The sequence below is a fragment of the Sinohyriopsis cumingii genome, chromosome 2 (assembly GCF_028554795.1).
Source record: "Sinohyriopsis cumingii isolate HCF-2022 chromosome 2, ASM2855479v2, whole genome shotgun sequence".
Taxonomy (NCBI): domain Eukaryota; kingdom Metazoa; phylum Mollusca; class Bivalvia; order Unionida; family Unionidae; genus Sinohyriopsis; species Sinohyriopsis cumingii.
The window spans coordinates 80,930,557-80,945,150 of NC_142962.1; the positions used below are offsets into that span (position 1 = coordinate 80,930,557).

Sequence of the window (14,594 nt, forward strand, 5' to 3'; positions counted from 1 at the left end):
ATAGCATGCACTTTCTTGTTTCAAAATAGGTCTATCCAGTTTCCATTTTGAAATTCCTAACCTGTGTTGATGTACGTCAGGTACCAACTCATCACCCCTCAATATACATTCTTTAACCACATCATAATTAACACTTTGTTGCAATGACAGTGAAGTGTAGATTTTATTAGCTTTGCCAATAAGTACACTTTGTGCAAATATATTTCAATGCTTTCTTGGCCATATTGATCTACTTCCTCTTCTCTAACAATTGATACTAACCTTTTATTTATGATAGCATCAAAACACATGTGTGCATGTAAAGGGAGGGTCACTTTTCACTTTTCAGTTCTAATTTTTTAATCTAAAATGCATTTCCCCTTTTTCTTTTCTCTCTGTATTTTCATCTCTTCTTTTTTATTTCCATTTGCCTATAGACCACTCCGGTGGCCTAGTGGCTAAAGCGTCAGTCCTGGATGGGGGGAGGTTGCTGGTTTGAATCCTGGCTGAGTCATACCAAAGACATAAAAATGGTACAGCTTCCACGCTAGGTGCTCAGCATTAAGAGTTTAATGTTGGCATTTGTTATCCTGGTGTTAGGATAATGTATCTTTTTAGGACAGCAGCATGATACCCCAGTGCTAGACATCACTATATACTGCCACACTGCAGACATTGTAGTAATATGACTGAAAAATTGTTAAAGCTATGATAAATATCCAATTCACACACATACACACACTCCATTTGCATATCTTCTCTATCTCTCTCTCTGTCTCTCTTTCCTCTTTCTGGAACTCCCTCTTTCTGAAATTGTGGTGGTCTTTCCTTCTTCAAACGAATTCCAGTAGTGATGCAAACAAATTCCAATACTGAACTCGATATGTCAGTAGCCTTGAATGTGCTAATGTTCCCAGTCTTCATGTATGGGGTGATATAATCCAAAACTTCTTAAATCAATTCAGTACAATTCCAAAATAGTGATTTAGTCTAAGAAGTAATGAGTACCTTGAAATTCATATGAATAATTTAAAGAAATGAATCCTCTGAATGAAATATTAACTGAAATGCAACCTAAATTGAGTCCTCAAAAACTGATGTTAAGACATGCAATAAAGAAGTTCTGTTACTTCTCCCAGTGTACACTCCCCCAATTTTTTTTTTTAATAACAGAACCAGGGTTATTTTGAGAATATTTTAAGTTTTAAACAAGGTCAGGTCTCTTACTAAATCTTCAGTTAAGAACATGTAATGCAGAAAGTACACTTGGAATTCCCAAGAGAAACACCAGTGTCCTAAATTCAAATTCAAGTAAACGTTTATCTCAAGTAATAATGATCTTAATATATAATTTAACATCATAGATAAATATTAGTTATGTGTTATATTGTTTACACAAAAATAAGAGTTTTATCAGGTAGGCATTAAACTCAATTACTGACCAAGGCCAATATCACAGTTTAGAGATACGTAACAAATAATCATAAAGGCCAACAAATACAAATTAAATAGACATCACAAGCATTGTTAAATGTTTTTAAAGTTGCATTTTTATATGTCAGCGGTATCAAGAGTCTTGGCTACTTCCCAGATTTATATTAAGAGAAAAAATCCTTGCATTGTACCACCTGTATAATACGTACAAGGATAAGCCACCACCAGTTTTGCTTTTATTGCAAAATACCGCTGAAACAATGGATCTTTTGAGAACAGTGAAAAGGAACCTGAATTTTACAGCATTATGGGGTTCCCCAGCTACCATTGGTCAAAATTTTTATTTCAGACTGAAATAGAGTATGTCTTTAATGAAGGAGAACTGAGAAAGTGAATGGAAATTTACAACTGTACAGAACTCCACTCCCTTCCTTAGTCCAAAAATGATTGGTGCATACTTTAAATCAATGAGGAGGGGAATCCCTAGCACTTGTCATATTCTTCTCAGGTAATGCCTTTTTCTGCGGTGGTACTTTACAATAAAATTCAATGAAATTGTTCAGATATTCATATGCACGATCAATTTAAGTGAACTATGCTCATTAGATTTATCATACAAAAACGTGAAGATAACACATTGTAAAGAAATATTGCCTGCTGGTATGACTCGACCTTGAGGATTGCCATGAAAGTTTACCACACTTAGTCTAATTGGTTCTAAATGAAAATGATGCCACCCAAACATTCAACACAGCATCCATCTTGACAGTATTGTTCCCTCTACTCGAGAGTGGATAGTTGCACCAATATGAGATTCTCACCAACATAGTCTTCTAATGTCTTGGGCCTAAATTAAAAGGTGCCGATCTGATGTTAAGTATGGCCACCATGGTAGGCATCTTGAAAATCATTTTCTGCCCCATAATAGAAAGTTATATAGCCATCGGGTCTTCACGGAAAAACGTATGATGTCTTGTCTGTTCTAAACGAAAATGGTGTTGATCTGATGTATAATATGGCCACAACAGTGTTCCTTTGGTCCTATTAGTTTGATCTTCTTGGAGGAGAGATCATGAACTTGTTACGATATGTGATCTGAAACTGTTTTAATGAAATATATTACATGTAAACAATTGAATATTGATAATGTCAGATGTTCAAAAAGTAAGAATAACAAATAACTGAATCTGATTTTATGCTCTCCCCCTCACCTATCTCACACAGTTTTTATAGTTGTAAATCTCGTCATCAGTTACTGGAATAAGTCATCAGTTTGATGCAGAATATAATAAACACTTGTATTATTGTTATTAGGACTTTCAGAATCTACTTGCCTGATGCCAGGAAGAAGTTCATATTAATCTCAGGCATTATCCTGTGGGCAGGGCAAAAAAGTTAAGAGAGGTCATGTACAGTTAGTAATTCTTGACGATTTGCAATTTTCATACTTTGCGATCTCCCAAAAGTACATATATCATCACCTTTGTGTATGATTACATATATCACAATCTTTTACATAAAGGTCCACATTTTCTATAATCAGTCTATCCCTGTTAAAATGTATAATTTCCATTTTGTAATCCATGACATGAAAATTTGAAGCAAGTTCTGACAACAGGTGCTATATATTTATATTTTATCTTTTCAGTTACATATATATATATATATATATATATATATATATATATATATATATATATATATATATATATATATATATATTTTTTTTTAAAAATAACATGGCTTTTATGGTGTTGGTATAAAGTAATTTGATATACCAGTACTGTTGGTATATCAATTTGTGATCCACCCATGAAGCAGTAATATGTATATATATAAACATTCTTGCAATGGCGCCTTTGCTACTGTGTTCTGTCCACTTATTAATCACTAGTGACGTATGAAAATAATGATACAAATATTAATAATCCCCGTTTTCTAAATGAATACACGATTTCATTGCTATCCTTTCTGATTGTGAGGGAGATAGAGAATTTGGGATGCATGAAAACTTTGAAATTGAACTTAAACCAAGTACCATACAAGAATATGGTTCGTTGTAACGGTATGTGTGCACTTGCCTTGGGATTTATATAATCAAAGATAGAAAGTTACAAACCCTGTCGACATTATGCAGTAAATTTCTTGGTTATGTGGTACTCATACATACTATGATGTGTGTTTGTGATCTGAATTTTTAACGTAGCCTTAGCAAGTTTTCAGTCATATTCCTACAATATCTGCAGTGTGGCAGTTTATAGTGATGTCTTGCACTGTACAATCATGCCGCAGACATGTAGCACGATGTCTCCCGCCAGTCATATTATCTGCATACTAGGCCGACCAGTCCTAACACTACCCTTTTAATGATGAGCACCTAGCAAGGCAGCAGTACTATTTTTATAAGTCTTTGGTATGATTCGGCTGGGGTTCTAACCCACGACCTCGCGCATCCGACACGGACGCACTAACCACTAGTCCACCAGAGCGGTCCATACTGTTGTGTATGTAATGTTTAGTTGTTTCTTAAGCCTATTATAATGTTCTAAAATCGGTTATTATTAATTAAATATGAAAATGTCCAACCTCCCTCTCTCTATGTCTCTCCCTCTCTCTCTCTCTATCTCTGTACCATTGTAGCAAGATACGAACAAAAATCTATGAAAAGACGAGCTCATAGGAGGATTTTTGTTTGTGTCATCCCAAGATGCCTCTGGACTTATGAAAGATGGTAAAAGTTAATTCAAGCCGACCAAAGGGTGAGAGAGAGAGAGACAAAAACAGACAGAGATAGAGTTTATTTTCGTTAGTACTGTTATAAAGGCAGAATAATGATTTAGATCAGTGGTAAATATATTAAAATATTTGAGTTACCTCTTGTTTGTTCATCATTTCGCTTGGTTTCTGTTCCACACTATTTTCATACGCTGGTCCGTGAAGGGCTGAGCGTTCATGTCAATGATTGAGCTAGTCATGTGTTTGTAGTGCTCTACTTTCTTCATTAACACTAACTTTCATTTTTAAATTATAAATGTCTTATTTTGATATTATCAGTGTAAAATGTAGAAACTCAAAAAGAAAACAATCAACTTATAAAATTGCGAAAGTGATTTTAAATAGCAACAAAAGGCACATACTGCATTTTGTTGTGAATACATTTGGTACAGATGCAAGTAGTTCTTTCGCTCGGTCAATACAGTTGCCTGTGGTCAATCTTAAACTCCATTCAAAGTGCAAACATGTATTTGCATGTCATGTAAATGAAATATATGTACAATATGTACGCTGTATCAATTATAAACCACTCGTATAAATTTTTCATTAAAAGGATATTTGACAAGCCTCTTTTTCTTTTAATGAAAAATGTATACATCTCGCATATACTTGCACACATTAATAATGTAACTCGTGTGAGATTTATTTTACAAGCATGCCTAATAAATAATTATTATAGCCATTTATATTTCTTTAAATGTCTACTCAATCAACCTAAACACTAGCAATCTGTTTGTCATCTATTGTATGATTGTTTACATGAAAATTATAGAAGGCTGATAACTCTTTATTGTTTCATAAGAAGTAAACGAATTAAAATAAGTGTACTTAACTCCTTCTCAAAAGTCTGCTTGTCAGAGAGAGTTTAAATGCATGTCGCCGACTTCATGGTGACTATATGATTATTGTTAAGCAAATGGATAAGCCAGTGTTCTCAATTCATTTAGTTCTAAGAACAAAATATTATTCCATAAAGTCTAGCTTTCATTACTGTACATGTTGATCTGGTAGCATATCTAGGCATAGAAAAGTGAATTTAATAATGGTTGCAAAAGCAAATCAGATGAACCCTTTAGATGAAAAAATATTTAATGTTTCAGTTCAGTGTATTTTAACTACCCTCCCATTTCTATCTATACTCTCAATTCTAAGTATTTCAAAACCATAATATATTTATCTGTGTATATTCACATGCATATATATATATATATATATATATGCATTCTAACCATTCCTTTCCGTCTCGCATACATATTTATCTTCATTTATTATTTACACACATCTTTTTGATAACTTTAATTATGGACATATGATTTTAAGGCATAAACAAAATAAAAATTAACTGTAAAATGAATGGAACGCAATTTCCTTAACTTTCCGTTTTATTCTGCCTAATATTTAAACTTTAGTTGTGATATATTGTCATATAATGAGTCAAACACAGATTTTCTAAAGGCAACTTCAGTTCCAGTTAATTTGCATTGGGCAAACTGTCTTATGACATTTGTGTTGCTTTGGTGTTAACCTACATTTTTTAGAACTCACATTTTTTATTTTAATAGATGAATTGGCAATTTAGATATGTTTGATATTCTTAAAAATTTTTTTGCACTATCTAGACTTGATGCATATTTCTGCTATAATGCTATTTCACATTTCCCAACTGGATGGTAATTTTTTATTGTGTCAGTAAAAGTGGTTACAAAGTTGCAAAACAGTGCCTGAGGTTTTGTTTTTGGCAAAATAACTTAAACTTATATTTTAATAAGATTTGAAAATTTAAGCTCGAGTATCGGTTTGTCTATCGTTTTAACTGCAGATAAATTAGTTACTATGGTTTTAAATAAATATCTTCTCATGTTTTTGCAGGACAGGCGCAATAATAAAAAAAAATATTCAGGTTCTCAGGTTGATGGTAGTCTTTGATTGTGTGTAATTAGTCCTCACAATGACATCCTCACAATGATGGTAAAGTAAGAGTAGTCCTTGTAATGTTTAAAGAAGTATATGGCAGAAATGAAGTGATACAGATGTTGCCTGGCTTACTTTCAAATTTCTAGCATATACTTTAATTTCTTCTTATGGTCCTCAAATTGTAGTCATATGTCAAGGTTCTCACAAGTATATGAATACATGTGTGTTTGTGTGTGTGTGTGTATGTATGTATGTATGTATGTATGTACCTGTTATATTTAACACATCACATTCATTCTACAAACTTTAAGGTCATAATGAAAGATACTGTAGGAAATTTGCTTCACATGTGACCATTCTTTACTGTTCCAGAAAATTCAAAGTAAACAGAATGTATAATTGACATTCCTGCTTCTGAATTCCATCATGTATACCCATTCATATGCCAGTCTGCAACAATATTTTCACTTTGCGATTGTTCTCTTTGAATCAATGCACTTCCTTTGACCACGAATTTAAGTTAGCAGGCTTTGTTTTGAACTGTTGAAAAATGAAACCTGAAATGGAAATGAAAAAGTTGGTAGAAGTTTTTTTCTGATCATGGCATTTGAGACATTCTGTAAGGTGGATTATTGTAGACTCATTTGACAAGGTAAAGGCAAAATATATAATTGTAGTTTGGATTAGATGGCACTTTTAACACAGTGTCTGTCTCACACTGTGAAAATAGGAACCAACCAAGGACACACTTAGGCAGCCAACTGAGCCTGAAAATGCATCCCTTGGACTATGAGTCTAATGGCTCTACCAATAGAGCTTCCATAGTTCAGTAGCAAACATACAAACTGCACTATTGATGAGATACCTGCAAGTCACATCGCAAATTCCAAACCTGACTACTTCTGGATAAAGATGCCAATGGGTACCCGGATATTTTCCCGTTGATAATAACCCAGGTAATAAAACAAACAATCAAGTACCCGTTAAAAAGGTGTTCCAAATTCAGATTGAGAAAGACTAATGATTACAGTTTGAGGCTGTTGTCATGTACGCATTTTATCATCATCATAGGGGCTCATATGGTTGCTTACAATTTACTTGTCATACATGTTCTATAAATAATACAATCCTTTCTTGAGCAACCTATTTAAGAACCAACAATGATATTGCAAGCTTGACCAGCCTAACTTCGTGCTTGTCCATGGTTCGTGCGCCAATTTTCTTGTGACTTAAGCACTCTTGTTTTGAGATCCTGATGACATTAACTGGATCAATACCTTTCGTCAACAGCGACAGTAAGTATTGATTAAAAAATGTTCGACAAAATAACATTTAAATGCAAACTACAATTCAACTAAACGAAAGCACAATATATAAATGTCCAGTTTAACTAATGCCATTTTTGCCTCCAGTTTGTGGCCCTGGAGCAAGTGTTGGCTGTTCAAGTCAGGGCCGCTGTTCACATGATTGTTTACTGGACCCATTTTATTAGCGGGAAACCCAAGATATATTTTTGGTCACAGCAAAGGCAACATAAAAACTTGGCTACCGTAACATGCACTACTTATACCATGTTAGGAAGAAAAAATGAACGAGAAGGACTTGTTCCCCACGTATGATTTAAGTATTTTACAGATCTTTTAATAACCACTCTTGTATGCAGTTTCTCTGTTACATGTACTTTGTATCTGGACTGAGTCTGGAACCCAGTACTGCTGGTATGTCACACAATGAACTTTAAAAAAATTTACTGAGATATTTACATGATAACCTTAAAATAAAAAAAAATCAAATAAAATTCATGTGTGTAATTGTAAATAAGTAAATTGTAAGTAACCTTGTTACTTGATAACCTTAAAATAAAAAAAATGAAATAAAAATTCATGTGTGTAATTGTAAATTTGACATCAAACACTTCCAAGAAAACAGACGGGTTATCGAATGTGAAAGCACTTGCCCTAGATTCATTCTATTATGATACTATACACTAGCAGACCAGCCTAATTTGAAAATAAATGGCGACAGATATCATAAAAAACCCAAAGAAAAAACAAAACAACAAAAAAATGGGATGTATCAGTGTAACTGATGGATGTTATATGACTGAAAAATGTTAGAGAATAAGGATTTTGTTAAACTTAAAAACGTGTTGCACCTGACCATCATTATGGAATGAACCATGGCAGGCCAAGGATAATACAACAATCATCATTTGTGGACTTTACAACTATTCGCGAAAGTTACTGTAGACATGTACACTAGTTGAAGTGAGTGTTTATAATGCACAAATAATTTATCAATTTATTTTGTCTATTCTGTATTAAATCAACTAATAGAACAATATGAAATTTTATTAATTAATGCATCACATTTTAATTGATGATCATAATGTTGGTGGTGATGGCCATGCTCTGGAAATCAGATAGCCTGATGACCAGGGCCCCTCTAATTTCAGATTGGATCCCACCTGTATTCTAAATGGGATGCCTATTGTGTTTGTCGAAAAAAATCTTATTTGCCTGAGAAAATGTCAAAGGTGCACAAGGAAATGAAGAGTTTTATTTTTAAGATGTTAAAAGACTAAATTATTAATATTTATCCCCACGTTTGCCTCTTACTCTTATGAAGATAGTAGTCAAATCTTATTTTTATTGAAAGCTACTTTTTACCAGTAGTTTCATAATGAGATGGAGTGAAACAATTAATCAATATATCAGTGTATTGATACCTTTTCATGTCAGTATCCATATTGATGCAAGAGGTGAAGAATTGATATAGAGTGTCCGATACTTAACTGATAAAAGTTACTTTAATCGTCAGCAGTCGTGAATAATTATTAGTTGCTTGCCTTTTTTATTCTTTTAATCAATATTTCATGTGAAACAGCCATTGCAAGCACATGCATTCATTTCTGTCACTAATGAGGAAAAATTGTTACTGTCACGTGCTTGCCATTTACAAATTATCTCGAGGTGACCAACTTGGTTAGAAATAAGCACCCACTCCACCTGAATTCCACGTTAATTATTGTGTTTCATCAGCATATTGAACATAAATAAAACATTTCAGATTCATTCCCAATATATGATTTTAGTACTTTATTATCATTTAATAACCACATTGATGTGAAGGTTATCTGTTGCTTCGCATCTTATCTACTTGTATTGAATTTGAAGGCTAAACATGGTTTGTCAAACGGTGAAAGATGTTGCATGCATTTATGACTGTAGTTATTGTTTATGTTCAGAACAAAACAATAATCATCAATCAGAACTATGCTAGCAAGTTCATTGTGTGACATACCAGCAGTACTGGGTTCCAGACTCAGTCCAGATACAAAGTACATGTAACAGAGAAACTGCATGCAAGAGTGGTTATTTAAAGATCTGTAAAATACTTAAATCATACGTGGGGAACAAGTTTGGAATGTCTTTTACACTGATATATGTAGTCAGTGACAACATGCTGATGGGATGAAAAAAATTAGCACAGAATTGGCAAGAAGGCAGATTCCATCCAAACCACATGACTCACATCAGTTATAGCCACCTTGTTAATTTGTAGAAGGGTAGTGGGTGTTTACAGCAATTTTCTTTATCATTGGCATAAACAAGTGTTTAGCCAATGCAGTTATTTTGCATCTGCAGGAAGGACAGTGTGAAGGATTTGGTTGTTAGTCATCTCCACTCCCATACATGGACTTGTTATAGATAAGATTTCCTTGCACAAGTTAATTGTACTGTTTTCTTTTATTCTAAAGATAACGCCTTCATGCATTCCAGATTTAAGCCCCCACCCCATGTGTTTCCTATTGCACCGATTTTGAAATTAGGGTAGGTAGGGATAGTTTAAAAAAAAAGTAATATATATATATATTATAATGATTACTATATATAATGTACCAAGCGCTAAAATTGTTAAAGCTATGTACCAAGCACTAAAATTATTAAAGCTAAGTTCTCAAAAATCCAAATCACACGTGATCACGTGAGTTATGTGCCTGATGAAACTGAGCAGTTTGAAATGGCTAAAAGTTTGAATAAAAAAAGTATGTTTGAATTTTATGTCTTGTCAAGGATGAGAATGGCATATGAACAGATGACATTAAGTTTCTCAGTCTGTAATCTGCATACTGGAAATACAAATATTATGTCAGCACATAAATGACACTACCCTAACTGGCAGATTTTCTTAAGATGAAAAGACCATGAAGTTCATGTGTATTGATCATGTATCATATTGTAGGCTGTGTATCAAGAAGAACTGTATTGATATGTGACTGATGTATATTGTTTCATCCCTTACAGTGAGAAAATACCAAATTCCATTGTCATCGTCAATATGCCAATAACTGTATAATCATTCTGATTCAGCACCCTGTTGAATTTCATTGGTAACTTCTCTTTGTTCAAATTTTTGTAAGGCTTTTTTTTCTTTCTTTTACATGAGCCAGTGATGAAATAAATGCTTAACCTAACCAACTAGTAACAATATCTTGACATTAATGTTTTTATGAACAATTTCCAAAATCCCCAACATAATTAAAAATACTTGGCAGACAAAGCAGGTTTTGTTAAATTTTAATTCTCCCCATTCCATATCATACTTTTAGGATGAAAGTAAGAGACGACATTTCAGAATGAGATGATCTTTTCATTCTGTACATTTTGCTGGTTTGGGGATGTTTGCTGAGATGTTATAATAATCTCTTGAATATATGTATTTACAGTGTTTGAACCGCAAGTAATACAAGAACAGATGTTGCTAAAGAGATTCATCATGCTAAAGATGTTCCTTTCTGCAGTTGTGTCAGGTGAGTAGACTGTAACTTAGAGTAGAAGCTTTCTGTAGTAAAAGACCCTGCTTCCAGGCATCTCACTTCCTGGTCCTGGTGGGAATCACACTGCTCAGTCATGAAGGTGTTTGATTTGTGACCATAATGGTGCTAGTTTGATATCCCACCATTGGATAAGTCCAGCCTGGTGGGAATCACATGGCTCGGTTGTTAAGGTTTTTGATTTGTGACCATAATGGTGCTGGTTTGATATCCCACCATTGGATATGTCCAGCCTGGTGGGAATCACATGGCTCAGTTGTTAAGGTGTTTGATTTGTGACCATAATGGTGCAAATATGATATCCGACCATTGGATGTGCCCAGATTAGCTAGGATGGTGTGTCATTGGACAAGACACTTTACCTACCTGACTTCACCAAACCCAACCTGTCTGGTACTAGACTGTTAATTTTCAAACTTCGGTCTACGTTTGTCTGTTTTACTTTGGAGTGGGGTAGGGTTGTTGAGAACAATTGCTTTTGTCTCATTCCATTTTTAAGATCATGCAGTATCTTTAAAACCAAGTCATTATGAGCTGGCTTATTAAGTTTATTATTACCAGAAGCAGTGCTATGATGACCTGAACTATTTTTGTAAGGAAATGTGTGATAAGAAAGGGAACCTTGTTTTAAAGGTGCACTTTTACTAAGTGGCATATTTTGCCACAAAGGTCACACAACTGACAACCTGTTTTAGCATGTTATCTTTGATGTAAAAGTAGATGGAAAATAAATTTTGAGGCTATTTTAAATAAATGCAAGAAAACATTTTGTATAGCAGTAATGTGGTTCCACAATTTGATTCTGGTTTGATCAAAGGACAAGGTGCATTTCTTTCTACAGAACTGTATATTATTCTTTCTACAGAAGGATTCACTGTCCAGTCTCTGGCTTTCTACTTTATGATTTCCTTTGTCCATTGTATGGTGGATGTTTAATATAATTATCGACCTTTCCATCATAACCCTTTATCTACCACTTCTACATTTATTAATCATCTGCAAATAATTCCACAACCCCCACTGCCACTTCTATGTGGTGTTGATAATGTTGTTTATGCAGTTGAAGTACCAGATGTAAGTGATTTTTAATCAGATAAGGTGAAGACCAGAGTCCCACTTGCAAAATCAATTGATACTGGTTTAGCGATTGAACTTCAAACCATTAAGCAGTGAGAAGATGTTTCTCTCAAGCTTTTTTGTGAATGGTAAAAAAGCCTATTAAAGATTATGCCAAGAAGATGTACCAAAAGCAAGATCCAAATGGTATGATACCAACACCATGGATATGCAGGTATTTCTTAGGATCTTCAATGTCATGAGCATTATGCAGATACCCAGAAATTCTGTTCTATTACTGTTTTGAGATGTACCACTCATAATTGTGTAACTAGAAAACGTGGATTTCATTCATATTTTGTATGTAAATAATGCCATTATTCGATTTATTTGGTGGGATTCAAAACAATTTACATGACTGAAATTTCTTATAGCAATATATGAAGTTGGAAATCTATGCAAGGTAAGTTTTTTTCATTGAAATCAAACAATTACTAATGGAATAATGAAAATAACTGTAACCATGTTTCTAGTGTCAGTTTCTAAAGTCTTCGATGACATTGCTTTAGTATTCAGCCCTAAGCAACTAGCCTTAGCTGTCTCAGTGTCTGGTATCATAAAACTCAGCAGTAGTCAGTTTGTACAGCAGCTGTAATAACTCTAATCAGACAAGTCTGTGCATGAGCATCCTTTCAAGATGGAGTCCACAGCCTCATGAATACCGTAAGACCTGGTGACCTTCACATTTCTGATTTTTCCCCTCAGGAAGTATCTCCCATTCTGCTTGGACAGGGAGGTTTTAAAAATGTTCACTCTATTTGGCTTAGCTTTCCATTTGCTTTTACCAGTCATTGAAGTAGTTTCCATCTACTTAACCCTTTAGCTATGACTACCGCATCTAAGCGTCACCTGTAAATAGCTCCTGAACCCCACTGATGCATATATGCAGTGTCGATAAGCCTAGTTTGCTACCCCAGCGTCGCTTATGTGCGTATAGTTCAGCAGAAATAGCGGAGAACTTGCCCCATGGAGAACTTGCCCTGGGAGAACTATCCCAGGTGTCAGGAGAAGTCGCCCCATGATGGTCGGAGAAGTCGCCCCACTTCGCCTGGAGAAATTGCCCCAAGGATCATATATATTAATTCTGCGATATTGCCACATGGTTGTGAAGGCTTTATTTATTGTTGTTTTTCTTCAACTTAGTAACTTATTAAATCTATAAAATTTTCAATTTTTCGACTTTTCCATTTGATCAACTCCGCTTCTGTACTTAACGAAAAATAAGTGTTATCTGTCCCTTTTGCTATGCTCTTCAAATCAATAGATGCATTTTATAAATTTGGATAGGTTTTCAGTATATGAATTACAACCTGATATAATGGGTCATCCTGGAAAATTTAAAGGTAAATTATGGTCAGGATTTGTATGAGTTTTGGGTAATATGTAGAATTGAGGTGTATGTGTGTTAAGAGGGAAATTAAGTATCAATTTCATCATATATGGAATTCTTATTTTTAGCGATCTGATTATTGCAAGTTGAATTTTTTAATTTAATTTCTATTGACGGGTCTTCGTTAATATGTTTGTAGTATTTTTCATCATTTAATTGACATTCAACATTAACATAATCATCTTGATTCATAATAATAATAATAATAATAATGTTTGACTTATCCTTTTTTAATTACTATACTGTCATCATTAATTAGATTATATAAAGACTTAATTTCATCCTTAGAAATATTACTGTGATATTGCTTTTTATGATTACCAGTTAATATCTCTTTTGTGGTTGCGTATATAAAAAAATCTAAATATGAATCATGTAAAAGATGATTTAATTCTGTTATAAAAAGATAATCTGGGTGAAAAGTTTTGGGGTGACTTCTCCAACCAATTGGGATGACTTTTCCAGATACTTGGGGCAAGTTCTCCATAGGGCGAGTTCTCCCAGGGCAAGTTCTTCGCATACCGTTCAGCAGTAGTCGAAACCCCAGTGTCGCATCTATGCGGATGTGACGGCTATGTTAACTAAACGTTGATTGGTTGAAAGTACAGAAGTTTACATATTTTGACTATTATGACCAATGAGAGAACTGTTTACTCAACATTTTAATACAAGTATGAAAGCTAAGAGGTTAAATTTAGACACACTGTCGGGGATTTTCTGCACATTACGAAACACATGTAGTTGAGATAAAATAAGATGGATTCCGATTCAGATATGAGCAACTTTAAAGGGTTCAGTGTAAGTGATATGGAAGAGTTTAATGGATCATTCTTAGAAAATGGATCGGATATTGATATTAGTCCCGTTTCAACACCAGATGCAAGTGATTTTTAATCAGATGACGAGACTGACATAGTCCCACTTGCACAATGGAGTTATGACCTCGCCATGTTCGAGATCAATGATTTTGATTCTCATTTGGTTCAACAATCAAGCTTGGACTAAGCAATGAGAATGATTTTTTTCTCAAGTTTTTTTTCTGAATGTCTGGTGGAAAAGCTTGGGAAAGAAACAAACGATTACGTCAAGAAAATGAGGAACCAAAAGCAAGACATGAGGCTGAAATAGTATGAAATCAGCATCACAGAG

At 34.1% G+C, this 14,594-nt stretch overlaps 1 protein-coding gene across 5 annotated transcripts in view; it reads left to right on the plus strand.

The window, feature by feature from the left end:
- The window catches only part of LOC149805273 (uncharacterized), a 107,039-nt gene that overhangs the window by 13,770 nt on the left and 78,675 nt on the right, over positions 1-14,594 (plus strand). For all 5 annotated transcript variants that reach the window (XM_089949008.1, XM_089949022.1, XM_089949010.1 and 2 more), the window contains one exon: positions 10,832-10,915. In XM_089949008.1, coding sequence (XP_089805134.1) covers positions 10,832-10,915 — 84 coding nt within the window. The remainder of the gene's footprint in view (positions 1-10,831; positions 10,916-14,594) is intronic.